General features: G+C 43.5%; 1 protein-coding gene across 1 annotated transcript; it reads left to right on the top strand.

The window, feature by feature from the left end:
- The first annotated feature begins 7236 nt into the window (after nt 1–7236).
- Nucleotides 7237–9737, top strand: LOC149501627 (uncharacterized). The gene is made up of 2 exons (XM_089732431.1): nt 7237–8451; nt 8533–9737. Exon 1 carries the CDS (start codon nt 7264–7266, stop codon nt 8254–8256), a length of 993 nt encoding a protein of 330 aa, XP_089588557.1. The 5' UTR covers nt 7237–7263; the 3' UTR covers nt 8257–8451; nt 8533–9737.
- Nucleotides 9738–22926: the final 13189 nt, after the last annotated feature.

Below are 22926 nucleotides of genomic sequence, written 5' to 3'. Positions count from 1 at the left end.
AGCTAGTATAACTATAATATACCTAGTCAGGTCATAAGTTCTGTCACATGTTTAATGTAAAATAATTGAAATAAGTTTATTCATTATGTAACCATTCATATACCAAAATGAACTTAACAAAACATAGATTCTTATGACACTAAAGTTTATTCAAAATTACCTCCGTGATTTTGAATACAGGCCTTCAATCTGCGCGACCAGTCGTCTATCGCAGCACGAACGAGGTCCATGTCAATATCGGCGGCTGCCTTAATTAAGGATGTCTTGAGTGACTCCAAATTGGGATGAGGCTTTGAGCACGCTTTTTCCCCCAAGTGTTGCCATATCTTGTAATCTAACGGATTCAAATCTGGACTGGAGGGGGGCCAGTCTTCGTGCCGGATGAAGTCGATTTCACGCGCCGCCAGCCAGTCTTGTGTGCTCTTCGCTCTATGAGCTGGCGCCGAATCTTGTTGGAATACCCAGTGCCTGTTATTGAACATGGTATGAGAAACAGGTTCCACAAGGTTCGTCAGGACTGTATTTTGATACACAACTGCATTCGTTTTTACACCTTTCTCACAAAAATGTACCTCTGTTAAGCCCCAATAAGAAACTCCCAACCATACCATGAGCGAGGATGGAAAATGACCTCGTTGGACACGCGGAATACGGTTGCTCGCTTCTTCACTACTGTGTGCGTACACCTTATCATTTTGTTTGTTGTAGCTCTCTTCTACGGTAAAAATTTTTTCATCCGAAAAAAGAATTTCCCGATCTTTTTTTCCCGCGTACCGCTTCAACAAAGCGCGGCATCTCTGCAGTCTCAGGTCCATTAGACGAGCATTCAAACGATGTCCTGTTTTTCTTCGATATGCCCGAAGTCCTAAGTCTTCATTTAACACCCTTTTCACCGTGGTTCTGCTTAACCCCATCTGAAGGGCCAACAGTTTCTGCTTACGTTTGGTATTTCCTTGAATTCGCGCCTTCACAGCTTTTATCACTGCTGGAGTCTTAACAGACCGAGGGCGACCACTTCTTGACCTGTCATCTACACTAGAGACTTCATTGTATCGTTTGATGGTACGATAAACGAATCTTTTAGTTATATTCAAATTTTTCAGTATGTTAAAAATTTGAATTGGCGCGTAACAGCACGATGCAACGCAATAACTGCAACACGGTCTTCTTTAAGCGTCTACTCCATATTTAAAAATGAGTAAAATTCTAAAAGTATACATTTTTTTTTTGAACAATTCGAGATTCGAATTCAATAAACCTTTTTGTGGCCAGCATTCTAAAAAAAAAGTTTTTACTGTGTGACAATACTTATGACCTGACTAGTTATATAATATAAGTATAACTATATTTAAACCGAAGATTGTGATCCCCTCGCGGATGACCAGAGTACTTCTCGACCGTGGTATCTCCCCATGCAAAATACTGTAATAGTAATTACTTTATAATTAGACATTTTATGCGGTTGATTGTTACACGATCTTATTCTTTCGGCTTTGAAATCATAAGTGATATTCCTTACGTACGTGCTAATTGTTAATTTATTATTCAATAAGTCGCACTAGTTCAGTTTAGAAAAATCAGGTTATTATATCTTATACCGATATCTTCCTCAGACCTGAATGTAACTGAGAATGTATCTGAAGGACATTTGGATGAAGTTTGAATTACTTAAAAAAAACGCCTAGCTAAAAAAAATAGCAATACCTATAATACGACTCGATTGATGCGTTGTCATTGCTATAATATTTGTTCAGTTCATACGGTGGAAGTAAAACATTTAAAGTGTTTTATCTCATTCTTTCACAGGCAAAATATTTATTTTACATTAATTTTTTTTTTCGTGTTTTCGTATCAACGAATTTAAACAATATTTATTTAAAATGTGCTTACGAACAACTTTCACGATAAAGTTATGACATCGCGTATCATGTTACAAGAATTGCGCTCGCTAAATAAATTGTAATTATCGCATCGGTAATTTAAATGCAAAATTAAAATATTTTTCTTATGACAGAAATTCTTTGCATTATTTCTTAATTGTTTTCATTGCATATTCATACGAATAATACGCCATCAGAGCTCTTTTTGTCAATAAGATCATTAAGATTTCATTAAATCTGTGTTAAAAATTATTTCGCTTCATAATTATCTACTTTGTATAAAGCTATCACAGCAATTTGGTATTGTTTATTCGTTTTATAATCATATTACTCCATTCCAAAATTACAAAAGATAATATTTAACAAAAATTGACGCGAAATGAAAGAAAATAGAATAAATAATATTTTGAAATATTCCAAATTCAAAATTTATAATATTATTGGTTTTTAAATGTAATCTAGTATTACTTATGGCTAGACTGTGTTATGTATTGGACATAGCCTTGTAGCTTAATTAGGCTAGTATTTACTTACCTGTTTACAACTGTTCAGTTTCTGAACGTCAAAATGGCAGCGAGTGACGTCCGCCATGACACTCTTTCTCTTTGAAATCCAGCCACCAAGAGCAACGCATCAATTTTATATTTCTCTTATATTAAGTCTTTAATTTGTCATATAAAGATAAAATAAATATTATCTCAAAACAATACAGTCCACGCTCAATAACCACAACGCAACATATGGTCCTTCGAGCCGAATATGAACCAGCGACCTATGGATACACAGTCCAGTCTTATTTAAATTGATCTTTATATTTAAAACTATACCTTCTGAGGATTTAGATAGTTTTGTAATATACTTTGATGTAACAATCTAAAGAATCAACAATTCGTTCTCTGAATAGCATTAATTAGATACATAGTACAACTTGGAAGCGAATCTTAACTTAGTTTGTGAACTAGCCCGACTGCTGCGACGACCACGATTTCCATATATTTTTTAAGGATATAATATAATATTAATATAGTTCCATAATATTTGACAATATTCCAACTTACGTCTAAGTTCAACTTTCATAAAAATGACTACCAGACTTTACAACCTAAATTTTACCTTATATTTTTTTTGTGTACTAATTGCCTTTTATAATGTGTATATAAATAAATAAATATAAATATTTACTAACAATCACGGCACGTTAACTAGTCCCGTGCTAAGTTCGTAAAGAACTTGTGTTACAAGTACCAGATAACGGAAATAAATATAATATTTTTATTATACACATACATATATTTAATATACACCCATAACCCTGGAAAGACATTTATATTTATCATACAAATATCTTCCCTTGGCGGGATTCGAACCCGCGACCCCCTTGTGTAGTGACCATGTCACTTACCACTACACCAGACGGCCGTATGACATTATAATGTGAACAATGTGGACTGTATCGAAACACGAAATGGAAATCTTGATTGCATTGTATAGCAGTAGACAACGGCTTGTCTGTGCCCTTAATATTGGCGTCTATGAGAATGACCTCTCACCGTCGGTTGGGCTGTGCGCTCGTCTGTCTACAAAGGCAATACGAAAAAAGATGTACAGGTTTCTAACACGGCTACGACCAATATTTACGCTTTTTTTTTATGAGTGTAGGATTATTTGTAGCCCGGGGGCCTTTCCAGTTTCACCAGGACAGGTGGGCGAGCAAAGGCTCAGCCAGGAGGGGTGGGATTGGCTAACAGCTGCCCGAGCGTCTCCGAAGGAAATCTGATAACTCAAGAGCAACTGCTTCGCGAATGAATTTACTGCCGGATGATGCATGGGTTAGGTTGCACGTCGACCTCTTTGTCGAGTTCGAAGAGTACGATTATCGGGGTCCCTAAGCCTGCTCTTAGAGTTAGAGCTGAAGGCGTCTAAAGATGGAAATTGAATTGAATCTGATGGATCCGTAAGCACGTGTCTAGGGCGTGAACGGTGACTGGCTCCTGCGTGATCAGGATTCGGAAAGTAAGCAGCTGCGGCAACGATAAGGCGATTATGATGACGCGTAACCTTATCGAAGTACCGTTGCGACGCTGACTTCATGTATTTCCGGATTGATTCTAGGTCCTGGTCGTCGTGTAGGTCAACGTTCCCCAAAAACCATGGAGCTCCGACGGCTAGCCTACAAAATAGTGGAGGAGAGTAGGGATTGGAGGGTGGAAGGGTTTTTTATTGTATAGATGGGTGGACGAGCTCACAGCCCACCTGGTGTTAAGTGGTTACTGGAGCCCATAGACATCTACAACGTAAATGCACCACCCACCTTGAGATATAAGTTCTAAGGTCTCAATTATTGTTACAACGGCTGCCCCAACCTTCAAACCGAAACGTATTACTGCTTCACGGCTGAAATAGGCGGGTTGGTGGTACCTACCCGTGCGGACTCACAAGAGGTTCTACCACTAGTAATTACGCAAATTATAATTTTGCGGGTTTGATTTTTATTACACGATGTTATTCCTTCACCGTGGAAGTCAATCGTAAACATTTGTTAAGTACGTATTTCATTAGAAAAGTTGATATCCGCCTGCGGGATTCGAACACCGTTGCATCCCTAGATACGATTGCACCGGACATCCTTTAGGCCACGACGACTTTAAGCATTATTATTTTGTGAGTATTACTAAGCTGTGTATTTGTTAGAAAAACGTTCCAAGCTACGAATCAGATGGTCACACTACACAAGTAGAAGTTAAACTTTGAAAGTTTGCCTGTTTTAAAAGGCGCTGAATTAACAATTTCCGTTAACCGCGCTCCAAGCTGCGAGATCCCGGACTAATCCCCAAGGATCCTCGGAGCCGCGTAAGTTCACCATCATAACGTAAAACATAAGGTATGGATTTTAGAAGGTTTAATGGGTACATGAGGTGTCTATAATTGAATATGCAATTTCGAAAAGGGCACATCTCTCAAAATGTAAAATTCAGGAAATGAAAAAAACTGATTATTTTCTAAAGCAGTGTAAAATTTAAAATATTAACTTTTGAGATATATTTTAGTATTAATTAGCAATTGAAAATTACTGGAATTATTATAAAATGGGTGTAGGTAAGCCTCAAAACTACATGTATATGAAAAAACGTATTCGACAAAATATGGGACATGTGCCCTTTTCGAAATTGCATATTCAATTAAAATGTAAAGATAGCAAAAAGATCGATGCCTTTTCAAATGTTCGTGTGGCGAAGGATGCTCCGAATACCTTGGCATGCTATGAAAACTAACGAGTCCATTTTAATAGAGCTAAACATTCAAAACAGGATGTCTGCCGTCTGCTAAGAGCGTGCTATGAGCTTCTTCGGACACATCATGCGGTCTCCCGGACATTAATTAGAGAAGCTCATAATTTTGGGTCGCATAAAAGGCAAGCGCGCCGTGGGCAGAACACCAGTCAGATGGTCAGATCTGGTTAAGGAAGTGGTTGGTGGTAGTCTATACCGTGCAGTCCATGCCACCGGTAGCCGAACAGTATGGAGGAAAGCCACACGTGGTCGCGATACTCAGTAGTGAGGAAACGATGAAGAGAGAGAGTATTCGAATATAAAAAGGAAGCAGAGAAAATTTTGAAAATAGCTTTTCAAGGACTAAATGTAATGAGAGGGCGGGGTTGCTCCATTTTGAACTTGTTAGTGTTGACTTAAATCTTTTCTAACCGTGTCAAGAAAGCACAACGAAAAGATCAATAATACTTTCTTCTCACTCGTGTCATTTTTGACAGAGTGGTCGGATCGTCATGTAGTGTTGGAGGAACAAACTTGATGCGTATCACGATGCCCCGCTATCTTTCCCTGTTCAAGGCCATTCTATTGCACTCATTTAGGGGACCTCTTACTGTAGTTTTTATTTGGTCTGTCCACCGCATTGGTGACCTCCCCGCGGTCTTGTACCATCAACCCTCCCTGGACAAGGAGGCGTTAGATTTTTTCGGTTTCGGCTTAATTGGAAGGGGTCACTCTGCAACTTGTTGACTAGTTTGCATTTCAAACTCGTAACCGCGCGTATCGTCACTAGTAATATATAGGTTTGTACCTAATTTTTCTGTGGAAATACTTAGGTAACATAAATTATTTTATTTTACTTTGGTCCATCTAATTGTTGGAAGAAAATGGTTTGAGGCATAAGACCGTCTAAATAAATTGATAATGTAATGATTTGGAGTACAACGAAGCATACTGTATTCTGCGATGTTTTGAGGTTTTGGTAAGGCTTCTACTACCAACTTAATTTCGTTATATTAATCACAAATTTTTACTTAGATTCACCGTTATTTAATTATATCTGAGAAAGTTTCAAAGTAGAAGAGGCTCTCTCGGCGAGCCGGCTAGTTAGTGCCGTCGCGTCGAGAGCGCCCAACAACAGCGTCGAGTGCCTTTGACCCAATAAGTACCCGTCTCTGCCAGCCTTCATATTGGAAGTATTTAGAGGTATTGTTTGAAGATTTTTGTTGTGTTGTAGATAAAATCTGTGTCTTGTTAGAATAACTGATATTAGCTTTGTTAATTGAAATAGAATATTGTGTGGGGTTGGCCTAATATAGCACTACCCTATTTCTTCTCATAGGTATGGTAAAAGGTGATTAAGGGATACCAGAGCATTGGCAGTAGCGTTCTCTGATTACTATACAAGCATACTACGATTGCCTATCATTATTTATGCCCTGTTAATTGCACTTGCTTTTTTTGCCTTTTTTGCAGAACTAATATTTACCACAGGTGACTACATGCAAAAAATTGAATTTATTCTTTTACTACAAGCATATTTCTTATTTAACAAGAAAAGCAGTAAGTAGTTGTTTGATTTCAAATTTATATGCAGCAGCAGATTTACAGCGTAGAGCATGTGTTTGAAGACAGTGCAGCTAGTAGTAGTTTGTAGATACACTGGGAAATTATATAGCATGGATGTCGGCGCGCGGCTTAGATTACAAAGCGCATCCGCACCCTTTGTCAGCGAGCGCCGCCGGCACACTTGCAACGGTCGACGGCAGGCGGCTTGGATCACAGAGGGCGTCGGCACCCTTTGACGGCTCCGGTCACCGGTACACTTGCAACGTTCGTGGCGGTCGGCTTGGAACACACACCGCAGCGGCACCCTTTGATGGTGCGGGTCACCGGCACACTTCAACGTTCGCGGCGGGCGGCTTGGATCACATACCGCAGCGGCACCCTTTGATGGCGCGAGTTGCCGGCACACTGGCTGACTATAAAAAGAGCTGCTGTACAATCCTTAGCTCAGAAGCGAGCGAGTCGCCTTATTAGATAGAACGCTCCTGCGTAATATACGCTCTGAGTTAATATTACTAGTTTCATTTACATACGAAGACCACCCGTTTATCATGTCGCTACCCGAAAATGGAAATACTCCAACATCAGAAGTGGGATCACCACGTGACGAACAACGGCCTAATGACGTAATTCAAGCTATGGCAGACGCATTTAAAACCACGATGAACGATATGATGACTCAACTGTCTTACGATCATCGCGTAACCTTGACTGAAATGATCGGCACCATGAAATCAGAAGAAAATACGCGAGTGCGCATTGCCGACGTTTATTTTCCTACATATGACCCCGATTCTAGCACCGATGTACACGATTGGGTAGATCTTATTACACGTACTCAAGCAGAATATGGACTTCGAGATCATGAGGTACGATTAAAAGCAGCAAGTGTATTAAAAGGTCGTGCAAAGACATGGGCAGATAGTAGCCTCCTAAGGACAACAACCTGGACGGAAATGCGGGATGACATGTTGCAAACTTTCGAACCCGAATCCAGGTACTTTGCAGATATTCTGAGTTATAGAAATTACACCATTGACGAGGCAGAAAACATTCAAGATTTTATTTCAAACGTGTGGCGTATGTTCAAAAGGATAGTAAAACCTCATCCAACGGAACAGGATGCAGTAGAATTTGTCATTGGGAGCATTGGAGATGAACGGATTCGGACAGAACTGCTCAATAGCAAGTCAAATACTGTTCCGGAGTTAATTGCTATAGCCAAAACGTTTCGCAAACGAAAGAATATACCAACTAAACCAACTGAGTTCAGTAAGCAACCTCGTTTGAACTTTAATCGTGATAGATCCAACTTGACTTGTCATGTTTGTGGAAAAACAGGTCATTTTGCTGGATATTGCCCGGAAAATGCAATTCGACGCGGAACATTTTCAGCATCAGGATCAGGAGCTTCTTTCTCATCAAGAGATTCGCCTGTACCATCCATTAAGGAGTGTTCCTACTGTAAAGGGACTCGACACACTACAGAAAGATGTTTTAAAAGAATTGCTGACGAACAACACAGTAAAAGAGTGAATCTATGACGGAGTACTGAGACTAAGGCACATATTAATGCCTTCATGATAAAGACTGAACAAAACAAATTGGAAGAGCGAGGCAGATTTTTCTGCCATAGAAATCTGTATTGTGGCTTTCGGGACAAAGAAAGAATACATAGAAGTGTTTGAAAGGAATCTGTCCAGTCCCGACTTACTCTCACGCACAATTAATTAATCTGAGTGCACATTATTGATATTTTCATTTGTCTTGAATTTTGTGTTGAGCTACACCACTAATCACTTACAAATTATTGTTTTCAGTTCAGTGAAATCATCAGAGAAAGGCTTTCGACAAACAAAGTGACCTCTGGGGAACTGAATATTTCATTTAAATAATGTTGTGGAACAGCGGCCCTACAAAATGAACTAGTAGAAATAAAAATACTCTACTTCTACATAATGCCCCGTTCGTATACCAGAAATTCACTAAAAGTACTGATAGAAGAAGCGACTCTGATTTACTTGGATAGCCTCCTTATGCTTGAAAGATTGGTAGAAGAAACTTTACAAAGATTGTACTAAGTACTTTGGGCCGAATGGCACCACTACGGGAATTGAAAAAAATCAGGAACGAAATGGATATGGACTGCCTCTCACGAAGCAACAAGATTAAACATAATCGATTACCGTACCTGCGCGCTGCTTCATACCATGTTCAAAGAGGGCGTACCAATTGAACTTCATACAGATGCAAGTGATGCTGATCCAACTATCACTCATATGAATTGGAGATTGTGGCTATTGTAAGATCCATAAAACCTTTATGTAACTTTTTATACGACAGAAAGCTCACTGTTGTCACAGACTGCAATGCTTTGAAAACCTTTCGATATATGCAAGAACTACTGCCACGTGTGCATCGGTGGTGGCCTTTTCTGCAAAATGTTAACTTTGATGTCGAGTATCGTAAAAGAGAAAGACTAAAACACGTCAATTGTTTTAGTAAGAACCATATTACCCAGAAAACCTTTAACTTGACTTTGGATAAAGACTGGTTAGTAATGAAACAGTACAGAGATCCTTTTTAAGTAGCCTAATCAATGATATCAAGAACAATGGCAATAAAAACACTGAATACTTAATCAGAGACGAAGTTTTGTGCCAAAAAGTTAAGCTGGAGAATGGAAGAACCAAGACTCTAAAAGCGGTACCACAATGCTACCAATGGAGTATCATAAATAATTACCACAAAGTTTTAAAACACTTTGGCTGGGAGAAAGCACTCGAAAAACTCAAAGAACACTTTTGGTCTGACAAATTGAGTTCAAAAGTTCGCAGCTTCATAGACAATTGCGTGGTTTGTAAAACTATGAAAAGTACTTCAGGCACAGCACAGATAATTCACGTAGATATCTCTGGGAAATTGAGTGGACCTGAAAAAGAATACGTCTTTGTACGGTTGATGCCTTTTCCAAATTGTTTTATTAAAGCATGCTACTAAGAAAAGTCAAGAATCGGCCTTGCAACACTTGTATTTCTTTTTGGAACTCTCAAGAGGATAATCGTTGATGGTGATGGTGCATTCGTGTCCTAATATAAACAATACTGTAAACAGTACGGCATTGAACTGCACCACATCGTAGCATACACGAATAGATCAAACGACCAGGCCAAAAGAATTTTCCGCATCGTTAAAGATGGACTCACTGTCATTAGTAATATTCAGCAGGATCACTGGGAACACAACTTGCTATTAACTGTACAGTACCTATCCAAAGCAACTGGGAAAGCACCTATGGAATGGAGCTAATTTCAATTATTGATGAAGAAAATGAGAGCTAATCCTAAATTTTCTGTAAAATAGTGTCTGAAAGGATGACCGAACGGGCAGAGAAAACTAAAGCTAAATTTGATAACACTAAAGCAAAAATAAAAGGAATTGACTAGGGTCAATACGATTTAACCCTTCCGGTTGGGAACCAAAGTAAGTCAAAAAGTTCGGGGGTTACGAGATAAAGAAGGTCCTTCCTAATGACCGATACGAGGTCAAGAAAATCACAGAACGTGGACCCAAAAGTAGCCCATGAAAATTACAAGCAGCTCCAAACTATGGAAAACAGAATGAGATTGCCGTGTCGGCGTATGAATTTCCATTAGAAGAGATCAATGAGATACAATTTTTGGAATGAGGCTTCTCTTTGTGTGCCTAACTTTGAACGCCAGCGAAGAGGCTTGGTTGTTCCAATATTATTGATGACATGTAACCCAGACTTTGAACACCAGCGCGTAGGCTTGGTTGTTGCAATATTAGTAATGGCGTGTAGGCCTAAGACTGAACACCAGCGCTTGGGCTTGGTTGTTGATGCCGTATAGGCCAGACTTTAAACATCAGCGTGTAGGCCTGGATGTTGCAATATGAGTAATGGCGTGTAGGCCTAAGTTTGAACACCAGCGTGGAGGCTTGGTTGTTGCAATATAAGTAATGGCGTGTAGGCCTAAGTCTGAACACCAGCACTTGGGCTTGGTTGTTGATGCCGTGTAGGCCAGACTTTGAACACCAGCGTGGAGGCTTGGTTGTTGCAATATGAGTAATGGCGTGTAGGCCTAACTTTGAACACCAGCGTGGAGGCTTGGTTGTTGCAATATGAGTAATGGCGTGTAGGCCTAACTTTGAACACCAGCGTGGAGGCTTGGTTGTTGCAATATGAGTAATGGCGTGTAGGCCTAACTTTGAACACCAGCGTGGAGGCTTGGTTGTTGCAAAATTATCAATGGTGTTGAGGCCATACTTTGAACACTAGCGTGCAGGCTTAGTTGTTACAATGTATGGTGTCGATACCAAACTTAAGTACCACTACCAAGATTCAAGTAATTTATCATTACAGGACTAATGCCGCAGAGACGCGTCAATTGCAGAATGGCCGTGTCGGCGCGCGGCTTAGATTACAAAGCGCATCCGCACCCTTTGTCAGCGAGCGCCGCCGGCACTTTTTTTTTTTTTTTTTTTTTTTTTTTTTCCTACCTATGCTGATAGCCTTGAGAGGCTATTTCAGCTTCACCCTAACGTTTGTAGGTGAGCTCGCGGGGCTCAACCGGAGAGTTGCTAACACTGACCCTAGCAAGAGCAGTGCTTCGCAGAATCTACCACCGGATCGGAAACGCGACCCACTGAGAAGATCCGGCGAGAAACTCAGTGGGCTGTGTCTATGGGTTAGTTCGCTCGTCGAGCCCTTCGTCGCAAGCGACGGGTTCGACAAGGACGGTGACCGGTGCTTGTGGTGCCTAAGAGCACCGTTAATGGATCAGGAGGATCCGTAATGACGTGCTTTGGGCGACGTCGACGGTTTACCATTCGGTCTACTGGGTCGGGTATGTAATTTCCAGCGGCTACGATGAGAGGGTTCTCATGTCGTGCCGCCTTCTCAAAATGGCGCAGCGATGCCGACTGTAGATACTTACTGACAGAGTCAAGCTCCAGGTCATCGTGGAGATCCACGTTCCTCAGGAACCATGGTGCTCCGACGGCTATCCTGCAGAATCGGGATTGCGCCGCCGGCACACTTGCAACGGTCGACGGCAGGCGGCTTGGATCACAGAGGGCGTCGGCACCCTTTGACGGCTCCGGTCACCGGTACACTTGCAACGTTCGTGGCGGTCGGCTTGGAACACACACCGCAGCGGCACCCTTTGATGGTGCGGGTCGCCGGCACACTTCAACGTTCGCGGCGGGCGGCTTGGATCACATACCGCAGCGGCACCCTTTGATGGCGCGAGTTGCCGGCACACTGGCTGACTATAAAAAGAGCTGCTGTACAATCCTTAGCTCAGAAGCGAGCGAGTCGCCTTATTAGATAGAACGCTCCTGCGTAATATACGCTCTGAGTTAATATTACTAGTTTCATTTACATACGAAGACCACCCGTTTATCATGTCGCTACCCGAAAATGGAAATACTCCAACATGGATACGTTGTTAAGATACTTAAGAACATGTTTGCCGCGTTTTTGTCGAAACCGCCATTTTGCAAGTACCTACTGCGTTTTCTACAAAAAAAGCAGATTTACTAAAAGTAGGGCCTATTCCCGGGCTATAATATCGTCCTGCCTATTTCTGCCACGAAGCACTCGTTCATTCCGATTTGTAGAGCGGTGGCAGCGAATGTACAATACAATTGAGACTTTGAACTCAGGTCTCAAGGTGGTGTTCACGTTGTCATATCTGCGAGTTTCCAGTAACTTCGAATCCCCAGGGGGACGCTCTTTACGGAATAAAACAAAGAAAGCATCGACTGACGCATTGTTTACCGTTTCACTTATTGACAAGACTTACAGACTGTTTTTTTTTTTTTTTTTTTTTTTTTTTTTCCTACCTATGCTGATAGCCTTGAGAGGCTATTTCAGCTTCACCCTAACGTGTGTAGGTGAGCTCACGGGGCTCAAACCGGAGAGTTGCTAACACTGACCCTAGCAAGAGCAGTGCTTCGCAGAATCTACCACCGGATCGGAAACGCGACCCACTGAGAAGATCCGGCGAGAAACTCAGTGGGCTGTGTCTAGGGGTTAATTCGCTCGTCGAGCCCTTCGTCGCAAGCGACGGGTTCGACGAGGACGGTGACCGGTGCTTGTGGTGCCTAAAAGCACCGTTAATGGATCGGGAGGATCCGTAATGACGTGCTTTGGGCGACGTCGACTGTTTACCATTCGATCTACAGGATCGGGTATATAGTTTCCAGCGGCCACGACAAGAGGGTTCTCATGTCGTGCCGCCTTCTCGAAATGGCGCAATGATGCCGACTGTAGATACTTACTGACAGAGTCGAGCTCCAGGTCATCGTGGAGATCCACGTTCCTCAGGAACCATGGTGCTCCGACGGCTATCCTGCAGAATCGGGATTGAATAACCTGAAGGGGCTTCAAGTTGGTGCGGGCTGCGTGAGCGAACACTACGCTTGCATACGTCATAACGGGGCGTATGCAAGTTTTGTAGAGAGTTACCTTATTACGGAGGGACAGTTTGCTTCGCTTGCAAAGCATAGGGTAGAGACGTCCTAATATGAAGGCGGCACGGTCGCGTACCGTTTTAATATGGGGACGGAATGTCATCCCTCTGTCGAGGGTGACGCCTAGGTATTTGACCTGCGAGGCCCACGGTATGGGCTGGCCAAAGAGAGTAACGGGGCTAACGGCGGAGGTGTTTGCGCGCCTATTAGGGAGTGGGATGCTCGAAGTGGTATTCGGAGGGCGACCCCTTTTGAAGAGCACCGCTGTGCTTTTCGTGGGGTTGATGTCGATGCGCCACTTCCGGAACCACTGTCCCATGGTGGCTACTGCGATCTGGAGTTGCCGATGTAGCAACGACATCTTCCTACATGAGTAGTAGATAGCCGTGTCATCGGCGAAGAGCGCTAGATGGGTCTCCGGAGACCGGGGTATATCATTGATATACAAACTAAATAATAACGGGGAGAGCGCGGAGCCTTGCGGGACTCCGGCAGTCAGATGACGGGGGCGAGAGCGAGTTCCCTCTATTCGATATCGAAACAAACGGTTCGACAAGAAGTCTCGTATGATGAGCACGAGTCTGTCTGGCACTCCCATGTTGTACAGTTTGTAGATCAAACCGTTGTGCCAGACTTTGTCGAACGCCTTCGCGATATCGAAGAAGAGGGCGCCGGTCGGGATTTGTTTACGCCTATTTAGCCCTATTAAGATGTGCTCCGTGAGGCGGTGCACTTGTTGTAGGCACGAGTGCTTAGCGCGGAATCCAAACTGCTCGTCTATTAGAATTTTATTCGCGGTAACGAAGTCCCAGAGGCGTTTCCGAAGGAGCCGTTCGTAAATTTTGCCTATCGTCGGGAGGAGACTAATCGGACGGTAACTAGCGGTTTCGTTTTTCGGTTTGCCCGGCTTATGTATACCGATAACGTCCGCTTCTTTCCACACCGCGGGAAAGATGCAGTGCGTCATAGCGGCATTTAAAATGGCAGCCAACATTGCTATCAGTTGGACTGGTAAGAGTTTAAGCGCGCGGTTACGGATGCCGTCGGAGCCGGGTGCCTTCTTAGGTTGGAGGTTGTGGATCGCTTCTCTAACTTCGTCAGTGGTAATGGGGGGTAACGCGTCCGAGGGCGGTAGGGAAGCTCTGCGCTCGACCTCCCTGTCGACTAACTCGGTGTGTTCGGGGTCCGCGTATTGAGTGCTGGTGGTGCACTGCTCTTGCAGTGCATCGGCCAGCAGCTCAGCCTTGTCATCGTCATCGAAAGCCGGTGGTTGGCCTGAAGGGCGTACGAGGGGAGGCATAGTAGCGGTAGTTTCGGATTTGAGAGTCCTAGCTAGTCGCCAGTATGCTTGGTGGGAGGGCGCGAGTTGTTCTAAATAACTATGCCAATTTTCGTTACGGGCGTCGCTTAGGCGGGAGTGGACTTCGCGTTGTAGACGACGCATCCGAATCCGGTTTGAATGCGTGGGAAGACGATCGTAGGCCCGGATTGCCGCGTTCCTAACTCTTAAGAGATTCCTAAGTTCGGGGGAAAGTCTAATGCGGTGGAAGCTATCCTCCACATCGACTTCTTTAGAAGATCTAATGATCGCGGAAGAGATGTGATCGGTAATGATGTTTATGGATTCGACGGTGTCCTCGGGGGATAGATTCGAATCCGGGCCGTAAGGGAGGATTGGCGGAGCGGCTTCGGCTAAGCACGTGCCCAGCTTATTCCAATCCACCATGGTCCTCGTAACAGTAACTGGGTTGTGAGGGCGACCGAGCTGCATAACGACAGGTCGGTGGTCTGAGTCGAGCTCTGACAGTGCTTCGATGGAATGCAAGCGCAGAGTTACGTTCCTAAGCAATGCCAGGTCTATAGTGCTCGGACGGAGCGCGATGTTATACGGATAACATGTTCGAGTTGGGGGGCCGACTACTTCGAAGGTGAGGTCGTCTATAAACGCGTCGAGACGCCTACCGTTGACGTTAGTACGATGGCAGTTCCACCTAGTGTGGTGGCAATTTAAATCGCCTGCCAGGATGACAGAGTCTCCCATGCCGAACAGTGACTCGATGTCACTGCTCAGGAGGGGCTTGTCCGGGGGGAGATAAACGGATGCGATGACGATCGGCTGGTGTCCCGTCAGCGAGATACGGCACACTGACGCCTCGATATGTGAGAGCGAGGGAGTATCGAGAGGGACAACGTGCAGGGCCCGCCTATAGTAAATGGCAGTCCCGCCTTTGGAGGCGGTGAGTTTGTCATTCCTAACCATGACGTAATTCGCGACTTTCGGGTCACGACGCGAGGGCTTCAGGCAGGTCTCCTGCACTAACAGAATATCTATTAGGTTGTCGCGGAGGAATTCGAAAATTTGATCGCGTTGCCGCGCGAGTCCGTTAGCATTGTAGAATGCTAACGTAAGGGAATACGGTTTTTCTCTACCTTTTTGCGCCATTGATTACCGGTAAAGAATTTTTATAACGTGCGAGACACGGACTCGTAGACGTCCATGTGATCGAAAGCGGCCGCGAGCCGCTGTTCGGGGGTTACCGACCTACGGATAGCATCTGCGAACGATCGCAGACGGTCAAAGTTTACCGCGGTGACGAAGTCGCGCACGAGCGCGAAGTCGTTGACGACTGAGGGTTGCGGGGGGCGGTACGCGGGCGCGGGGCGAGGTGCGAGCAGGGGCTGAGGCGCGTGACGTGTCGCAGGCGGGAGCTGGGGTACGTTTTGTGTTCCCTCCTTCGTATACGGCAGCGGTTTTTTCCACGCCGAGACGGTGGGAACCGCAGCCGGTACGAAGGCTGGTTTCGGCACTGAAGGCGCCGAAGTCTTTGGGTCGACGGTTCGGGGGGCTGGGTGGTTCGGGCGTTTACGCGGAGCCCTAGGACATCCGCGGTAGTTTGCCGGGTGCCCTTGCTTAAGGCATAGGACACAGCTTGGGGGTTCCGTCGCGGTTTCCCTAACACGCGAACATTCTGTGGTTGCGTGATCGCCGAGGCATTTCACGCAGCGGGGGCGCGCGTGGCAATTACGCGCTGAGTGGCCATAGAGCTGGCACCTGTGGCACTGCCCGGGAGTACCACGTTTATGGGGGGCTTCGATGGTGACCCCGGAGAGGCCGCATATCGTTTTGAGACATGAGATTCTTTTCTTTGCCTCCGGGGTTGATTCTAGCGCGACGAGAATCATATTGTACGGCTGTCTGCCGCGTCCGCTGTGCATCCGGTGCACACTAATTATTGGGAGGGACTGACCGATCAGATCCTCCTTTACGTAGTCTATGTCGAGTTCCTTGGGGACTCCACGTATCACTACGCGGAGTTCGCGGTCCTCCTGAAGAGCATAGGTGTGATAACCTATGTTCTCCTTTCGGAGGTAAGCAGAGAGGGCCCTATGGTCGCCCGGCGTTGCGACCTTAATCTGAATCCCATGCGCGACGTTACGCGCATGGGTATAATTAATTTTGTTGGCCTGAAGGGCCTGGGATACGCGATTCCACGCTGACTTCTCCTGGAGTATCAGCGGGGGCGGGACAACTGTTTTAGGCGCGGGCGCGGTTTTTGGGCGCGGCGGTGGGATTACGCGGCGGGCGGAGTCCGACTCCGGTGTTACGACTACCTGCGGTCGGGAGGCGGTCGCGGACTTGGTTTGCTTCGTCATGGAGCTCCGGGACTCCACGACGCGAGTACGCTTTTTACCGCGCGTTACAGTTTGGAACCCATCCGAGGTTCCGGGTTGAGGGCTAGTCGCGGACTCGAAGTCCATCTCCGATTCGGTATCGGAGCCTGAACTAGACGCTATTGAGGTCGCGACGGACGAAACTGACGTGATTGACGCGGGCGCGGGGGTAGCGGGGGCGGGGGCGTTAGACGCTACGGCGGCGGCGTGCGTACGTGCGCTTGAACACGGACCGGCGGCGGGGCACGCGAGGCATGCCTGCGAGGCATGTTTGGCGACGGCGGCGAGAGATGCGGGGGGAGAATATTTACCAAATGAGGCCCTATAGGCTTCGAATTCGGGCGCGATTGACGGATATTTTTCCCGAATGAAGTCGATGAAAAGTTTTTCCTCCATCTTTACGTGATTTTCGCCCGGGGGGGGGGCGGCCCCGGGACTTAAACACGCGCTCGCCTTGCGGCGAGGCCCCTGCGTCGGTAACACTAAATTGGCCGAAGCGATTCTAGGAATTTTAGAAATTTTAGTGAATAGAATAGATAGAATAGAATTAGAGTGAATAGAACCACTGCACAGTTCCCGGGCGGCAATGCCTTGCAATTAGGCGCAGGTACAAATTCCGAGAAACACTTGGGCCACAGATGTGCCACGAACAATGATCTATTATCACCGGTAGTCACTTCCGACAAAACAATGAGCACGTCCACGCGCGTCGGTTGCTCAAATCGGAATGATTACAGACTGTCACAAGTGTTAAAACTCTCACGCTGTAAAACGCCTCAATCGAGTCACCTTGTTATATTTAGGTTAATTGCACTAAAGCTAAATAAACTGATAAATTGTTTTAGGTCAGTTTTGTCGTCCGATTGTTCTGTTATTGTAGTTAAATTTTATTTATTTATTAAAGATTTAGTCAGCTACTTGAAGGGGATAAGAAAGGGGGAAGGCAAAACTGAACTGCAACCATCCCCACCACACGTTTCGTTTACAACTAAGTGCTTCGTTTGTTTTTCCCTATCTATGCTGATAACCTTGAGAGGCTATTTCACCTTTACCCTAGCATGTATGTGAGCTCTCGGGGCTCAAAGTGGAAGTGCTGCTAACACTGACCTTAGCAAGAGCCGTGCTTCGCGGAATCTACCACCGGATCGGAAATGCAACCCACTGAGAAGATCCGGCGAGAACCTCAGTGGGCTGTGTCTGTGGGTTAATTTACTCGTCGAGCCCTTCATCGCAAGCCACGGGCTCGACGAGAACGATGACCGGTGTTTAGGGTACCTAAAAACACCGTTAGTGGATCGAGAGGATCCGAGATGACGTGTTTTGGGCGACGTCGACTGTTTACCATTTGTCCGCGGGATCGGCTATGTAGTTTCCGGCGGCCACGATGAGAGGGTTCTCGTGTCGTGCCGCTTTATCGAAATGGCACATTGATGCCGACTGTAGATACTTACTGATGGACTCTAGGTCCAGGTCGTCGTGCAGGTCGACTTTTCTGACGAACCAAGGGGGTCTACATCACGTTAATACCGTAGATACGTGATATCAGTACAAAGCCTGAAAATTCCACAGAGAATTAATAGGATTACATGAAGATAATTTTGCAAGACATGAAAAATTGTCGTAAAACACCAAAACGATGTATGCTTAATAACAAATAAAATATATTTTTTATCATACAGTTCATAGCTAAAGACGTACGGTGATTAAGGTATACAAGAGAAAAGTATGTAATCATTTACAATGTGATTTATTGTGAACATAAATATAATTATTACGTCGGTAAGAGCAACGCTATCTATCGTCGAATAGCAGAAACGAATATCAAAAGAACCAGTGGAGTCTAGAACGCTCAAGAAGTACAACGCCATCTATTGTGATAAAGCGGAAACACACATCGAATCTACTCGACTTGCCCAGAAAGCTCTCGATAAATTTAAGGATGTCATCTTTTTTTTATTTATTTTTTATTACTTAGATTGGTGGACGAGCACATAGCCCACCTGGTGTTAAGTGGTTACTGGAGCCCATAGACATCTACAACGTAAATGCGCCACCCACCTTGAGATATAAGTTCTAAGGTCTCAAGTATAGTTACAACGGCTGCCCTACCCTTCAAACTGAAACGCATTACTGCTTCATGGCAGAAACAGGCAGGGTGGTGGTACCTACCCGCGCAGACTCACAAGAGGTCCTACCACCAGTAAAAAAACTCTCGACAAACAAAACAGTCTCGACTATAAAAGCGCTGCAGAGATGGCACGTAGTAAGCGGTTCTACTTTTTTTCTTTCTACCTAAGCTGAAGGTCCAGACAGACCATGTCAGCGTCGCCAGGCTAGTCGCGGTTCTAATCGAAGCAAAATAGCGAACGGATCACCTAAAGCGAATCGGAAGATTTAAGATTTTAAAGTGTTCTAAGTGTAGAATACAGTTTTAATGTATACTTCGGTACAATTTTTATATCTCCCGAACCCCAGCGCGTAACATTATTTTTCAGAGACAGTAATCACTTATACCCGTAGTAGGAGCTATAGTAGAATGACTATAAATATACATACAACTCTTTTTGTTTTTGTTATAAGCCATTCTATTCATTTCCATGGTTTTTAGATTCATAACATAATTAAATAACGAGTCTATATTCTAACACTAAACAACATAACGTTAATTCTAAAGTCATTATTTTTTGTCTGGAACAGGATATCGGTTTTCCCCGTGGTAACGGTGCAAAAAACACCGGAAGCACTCATTATCGTTTCCGGTGATTATCGGGAATCGTTCGAGGACCGGAAAAACTGACCCCAATCGATACTTTTAGTGGTTTTGTCTCGGGAAAAAAATCAGTAGCGGAAAACGAGAAAACATGTAGCAATTTCGAGAGTAAAAAGTTTTTCTCCTCGTTTATTACAATGGCTTCAGAGCTAATTGTATTCTATACTAATATTATAAAGAGGATAGATTTGTTTGTTTGTTTGTTTCGAATAGGCTCCGAAACTACTGGACCGATTTGAAAAATTCTTTTTCCATTAGAAGCCGACATTGTCCCTGATGAACATAGGCTACTTTTTTTTAATTTTTTTTAAAATTTTTTTTTTGGTTTCATGTGTGTTTTAATGTTTCCGAAGCGAAGCGAGGGCGGGTCGCTAGTTATTTATAAAAAGAAGATTGATTTCTGTTTAATTTGAATTTACTTCCATTGCTGTGGTTGAAAACATTCAAGATGAAAGCAGAACAACTTGTAATAAAAAGCAGATCCAAAACTTTTTATTAGAAGTGTTAAGTTCAATAAACTATTTAAATAGTTATTAATAACACTAAAAGTTTCCAATAAGTTAAAGCGAAACTATGATGTGTTCGATATCCTAGATTGTATGGTGCACTGTGGCACTGGGTACCATGGTCTTGATTATTTCCACCGAACCACAATTGTTCTTTGTTTTTTAATAATTCGTTTTTATGTCTTTTGAAGTCATCGTGGCCTAAAGGATAAGGCGTTTGGTGCATTCGTATGTAGCGATGCACCAGTGTTAGAATCCCGCAGGCGGGTACTAATTATTCTGATGAAATGCGTACTTAACAAATGTTCAGGATTGACCTCCACGGTCTTAACCGTTATTTCTTAAAATAACATCGTGTACAAACCCGGAAAATTATTATTTGCGTAATTACTGGTGGTAGGACGTCTTGTGAGCTGGCACGGTTAGGTAAAACCACCCTGCCTATTTCTGCTGTGAAGCAGTCATGCATTTCGGTTTGAAGGGTGGGGCAGCCGTTGTACTGTAAACACTGAGACCTTGAGATCTTAAGGTAGGTGGCGGCATTTACGTTGTAGATGTCTATGGGTAGCTCCGGTAACTACTTAATATCAGGTGGGCCGTGAGCAATATAAAAAAAATGCTTCAAGGATTCTATTCGTTTTATTTTTGATACTTGCTAAATTTATTGAGCTTACAAAAAATACGATTCGAATGCCACTTCTCATTCTGAGATATGAGATCAAAGTCTTTATTGTATTTTATAACGGGTTCCTCACTCATGAAACTGGAACGTTTGCTTCACGGCAGGAATAGCGGGGATAGTAGTACCTACCTGTGTCGGTTCATAATACGTAATAGTACCAATAAAAAAACTAACTACGCCTACAGATGAACTGACTAGCTTCAAAGAGGTCAAATAAGGTTCACTGCATTTTAGAATAGTTATAGTAGGATTTTCCTGAATGTTGTTATTTTCTCAAACTACCCTTTGGTCATTAAGTCAAGTGACAAGCTTTTGTCCCTTGAATCAGTACAACACAGCTGTACAGGGATGATTCGATAAGCCAGCTCCACTCCGCGTCCTGCATCTATATTCAATCTTGGACACCTCTCAATTCGGGAAGAGCACGTGACTTGAATACTCTGCCGTGTAGGGGCACCATGATGACCTATTATTTATTTATGCCTCTACCACAGCTCTGTCTACACCATCCTTGGTTGACTGGTAGATAATGCGTCTGCCATTGTACTCTATTGCATAAAGTTAAATAATTAAAGTACTAACTATAGAATTACGGTCCATTCGCTTCGTTTAACCTCACTTTTGTTATTTTCTTTTTATTGTTTATATTTGTCACCAGATGGCGTTGTTTCAAACCTTACAAATTTTAATCAGAATCGTCGTCAAAGCTATCAATTACGTAGAAGTTTTTTTTTCCCGGATAGCCACATGTAGGTGAGCTCACGGGGCTCAAACCGAAGTGTTGCTAACACTGTCCCTAGCAGTGCTTCGCAGAATCTACCACCGGATTGGAAACGAATATCGTGTACTTGCCTTTACCGTTCAAGAGTAATTAAAATATATTCAGATTCAGATTGCATTTCACCGGAAATTGTTTCTCGTTTTACGTAGTTTTAATTAAGTGACTTGGGAGACTTCATTCCCTGTAGTTTTTATTCTATTGGTGTATGTTATTGTGAATTTATCAAAGAAAAGTCTCAACAATTGTTTGTAAAATTAGTGTAGCATATTTATCTATTATATTTAACTCTGCCAACCGGTGGTGAGCTAACGCAGATTTTTTATTTATAAGTAGCTTTACCTAAATAATTATTATTTTTATTCATTTATTAGATATAGTTTTTAATAGAGTGGAACCTAGAATAAATAAATAAATGATAAATGGTGTACATACTTTTAAAAAAAACATTATACTTATACTTTCACAATCATAATAAGGTACAAAAAATATATGCCATGTTTCATTTTTAAAACTGAATACCAGTTTATGGTCACCGTAGTTCAGAACGAGGGCGTCTAAATTCGTGGCTGTTTTATAAAATGCTCCGCAAAATAGTGTTCCCGGACAGTTTCTGGGTCGTTCTAGAAATTTCTTGACGAATTAAAATTAAAACACTTCTTTTAAATACTACGAAGATAATCGTCCAATAGACTCCGTTAGTGAATCGTTCTGAGGACTAATTTTATTCTTTATTCTAGTAATAATTTTGTTTCTTTTTTCTATTTGGACAAACGAACCGCTTTTGGCGCAATCCATATGTATTTATTTGGGTAATTATTTAGTGGGTGCCTTATGGTGAGGACCATTGCAAGTTCACCCGGCTCTACTACCGTCTCGTGTATATTTCTGTCACTGGATAATCTTGTGTCTTGGCTTGAGAGCTGGTGAATACAGTACATTGGAAAGTAACTAAAAAGTTCTCAAGGAGAGTTAAGTCATCGAGTTTTTCTTGTTGATTTGTTATATTATATCTCCTCCTCGCGTGGTTTCCTTACTGCTGAGGGTCGTGACCATTATGTTTCAACTGGATTTTATTCTTTGTAATGGCCCTCCAGCGCCTCCGATCATTGGCCGCATGACGGGCTTCGTGGAATGGGATCTCTAGTGTGGTGCGGATTTGATCAAACCACCTTGTCTGTCTCTTTCCCTCGATCTTCTCTGCTTATGTTTAACTAGTTGAAATAAGTACTTGTACCTTGTATTTGTACCACTACTTTATTCTAATAGTATGTCTGTCCTTGTTGCAAGGTACAAGGTTATAGTTAA

Source organism: Bombyx mandarina, chromosome 13, assembly GCF_030267445.1.
Source record: "Bombyx mandarina strain Sakado chromosome 13, ASM3026744v2".
NCBI lineage: Eukaryota > Metazoa > Arthropoda > Insecta > Lepidoptera > Bombycidae > Bombyx > Bombyx mandarina.
The sequence above is the reverse complement of the archived record's forward strand: the minus strand, read 5'-3'. Positions and strand labels throughout refer to the sequence as shown.